This window comes from Aspergillus saccharolyticus (assembly GCF_003184585.1).
Source record: "Aspergillus saccharolyticus JOP 1030-1 unplaced genomic scaffold BP01scaffold_102, whole genome shotgun sequence".
In the NCBI taxonomy this organism is placed as follows: domain Eukaryota; kingdom Fungi; phylum Ascomycota; class Eurotiomycetes; order Eurotiales; family Aspergillaceae; genus Aspergillus; species Aspergillus saccharolyticus.
In genome coordinates, this window is record NW_020290712.1 from 1 (window position 1) to 2,987 (window position 2,987).

At 54.4% G+C, this 2,987-nt stretch overlaps 1 protein-coding gene across 1 annotated transcript; it reads left to right on the forward strand.

The window, feature by feature from the left end:
• Positions 1-519: 519 nt before the first annotated feature.
• BP01DRAFT_427362 (putative LPS glycosyltransferase) lies at positions 520-2,148 on the forward strand (the record flags this gene model as incomplete). Its single annotated transcript, XM_025579844.1, has 4 exons — positions 520-967; positions 1,042-1,185; positions 1,244-1,363; positions 1,405-2,148. Exons 1-4 carry the CDS (start codon positions 788-790, stop codon positions 2,146-2,148), a joined length of 1,188 nt encoding a protein of 395 aa, XP_025426017.1. The 5' UTR covers positions 520-787.
• Between the last annotated feature and the right edge of the window lie 839 nt (positions 2,149-2,987).

Consider the following 2,987-nt stretch of genomic DNA (forward strand, 5'->3'; position numbering starts at 1 on the left):
CTAAAAGGTATAACAAGATAACCTAATAAACTACACACTTGACGCAGACCAAGAAGATCGTACTGAAATGATGAGATGAGTCAAATGGTGTTCGAATGACCATCAGGGAAACTACCCTTTGGCATGCCCCCTACGTCAGTGGTCCTGGTCATTGTTCAAGAAGCCATGCCAAGGCAAGAAACATACATACTGCCCAGTAACTACCGCACTGAATCGAATGAGATATCTTGATGCCTGATTCCCGAGGCATCTCCACAACGGTCGGGGTGAAGCCCATGACATCATAGCTCGGATCATGACGTGAAAACCCACTCTGAACCATCGTTCAGGGACTGCCAAGGTTGGTTGTAGGCTAAACCGCCTCATCGGTCATAATATCGCCTCAATTTCTGTGTGAGCTGATCTCACACTAAGCTCAAAACAGTCATCTGGGGAGATCCCTGCTCCGCCCATATTCTATACAGCATACAATCGTATAACTAGTACTCCGTAGTATACAATCCTCCGCATTCGGCATCCCCGGCCTTACAACACCCGCTTCGGGCTCAGGAATGCTGGCCCGCAACGCATGTCCGCATCCATAAGACTCAAGTCACTTTCCATTCAAAATCAATCCGTTTTCAGTCAAACGCCTTTGTGGAGGATGACAGTCCAACTTCCCCGACCACCGATCCATCATGCAACGTCTTCCTCTTCAATGTCATCTCCTCTTTCCTTCGACGCTGTCTCCCCAAAAGATTCACCACCCTAGTCAGCGCCAAAGATTCAGTTTCTCGAGTTCGACAAGATGATCCGCGGGAGGACACAGATCTCACGGATCGTGATCGCCGTCCTAGTCAGCTACGGCCTCTTAGTATTCTTATTCAGCCAGTCGGCGCGCAGGTTCTGGGCGACGGATGGCGTGGATATGGCACGGAGTTACTTCGAAGACCATGCTTTCGAACACATCAAGAACGAAACGTTGGGGGTGAGTTTTAAAATTCTCGGGGTGTGGAGATCTAGTTTGGTGGGTGCATGCGCTAAACATGGGGTCTCATTTAGTTCGAACACATCTTTGCGATCGGGTTAAAGGAGCGGACCGACAAGCGCGACTTCCTTACACTCGCTGCCTCGATGGCGGGATTCCAGGTCGAGTGGCTCGACGGAGTGCGACCGACGGAGATCAACCCTAAGTCGCTGCCGAATGTGAGTTCGTCCAAATCCCTGGGGAGGACGCATGCTGACGTTTTTGGACTCCAAATAGCAAAACAGCCTCAAGCCCTCGGAGATCGGCTGCTGGCGCGCACATATGAACGCCCTCACCAAGTACGGCACCCGACCCCCCTCCCAATACTACCTCCCTCCCTCCGCTTCCTCCCTCATCGTAAGCAGAATAATTGACCACCCCCAAACAGAGTAGTCGAGAACGGATACTCCACAGCCCTAATCCTCGAAGACGACGCAGACTGGGACATCTTCATTAAGCAGCAGCTGCGGGAGTTCGCGCGCGGGGTGCGATCGCTGACGGGCAACACGCACGGGTCGCGGCAGGCGCCCTACGGGACAAACTGGGACCTGCTCTGGATCGGCGGGTGCGCGTCGGCGGCGAAAGCCAACGAGACGCAGTTCTTCGCAATCCCGAACGACCCGACAGCGCCCAGCGTCGAGCACCGGGGCACCTGGGGCGGACCGCTCAAGGAGTGGACGACGCAGTACCCGGAGTTCCCAGAGACGTCGACGCGGTTCGTCTACCGGGCGGAGTACGGGTGCTGCACGTACGGCTACGCGGTGACCAAGCGCGGGGCGGAGCGGATCCTGGCGGCGCTGGCCGTCGACCGGCTCGTCGCCGCCGTCGACAACTCAATGGGCGACCTGTGCGGCGGGAAGGATGGCCGCCCTCAGATTGAGTGCTTCGCCCCCTTCCCCAACATCGTCGGCACCTACCGGTCGGCGGGCCCCGCCTCCAAGGACTCGGACATCCACAATGGCACCGACGAGTGGCACGAGGCCCAGGCCTGGAATCTGATGTACAGCACCCGGCTCAACATTCAGAACCTGGTGGCCGGCAAGGACACCGTTTACGCCCAGTACGAGGAGAAATTTCCCTGGTCCCAGCGGAAGCTAAGTCGGAAGAATTTCCACTATCCGCAGGGGTATCTGGTGGATTGAGTGGTGGGGTGGTTGTGGTGGTGATGGTGGTGATGGTGGGCATGCACAGTAGTCACATGATCTGTATATTTGTTAAATTGAAACTTAGCTACCTTAGTCATATCTGCACTTTGTTGATCAGTTAACTAGCAACTAATTTGCTTCTTTCATTAATTACAATGTGGTTTAAATTACGGAATTGTGTGAGGTTTTCTCTTCTGCCAGACCACCTTCAACCGCCGGAAGGACAGGGTCAAATTCAGGGGAAATTACACCGAGCAGGCCCGATGGATTGGGAGGGAGCCCTTGCCCTTGCAGTCCCAGTCTTGGCCCGCCCGAGCTCGCTTTTCCCCCGCCCAAGCGCTGTGCAGCCTGGGAGCCATGAAGCAACCTGGGAATGAGGAATGTTTGTTGTTGGTTTCCTTATCTCGATCGACTCAAGTCTGTCTCGAGGGCTCTCTGCTCTTGTGGAACAACAAGCCCGATACTCGTCTGATAGAGTGCAAATGCAGCCACGATGCATTAGTCGCTCATCAATTTTACAGCGGATACACAATACTGTACAGTACTACATAATTCTGCCAGCCACGGCTGAAGGGGAGCCGCGGTGGAGGCGGCTCAGCTTTCCTTGACCCGGAAATCAAGTACCTTAGTGCGACTACCGACACCGACAAGTAACTAGTGGAGAATGCTCCAAATTGCTCTGGACCCATGCAGACTCGCCGGAGATAACAGGCACCTTCCGTTTCGCCGGGAATCTCGGGACTAGATTCCTGGGTCTCTGGAAATGTCTGGTGCAAAATGATATCCACTACTGGCAAGCCGTTTGGTCTCCTTCTCAAAAGCCTTCTAAGGACTAC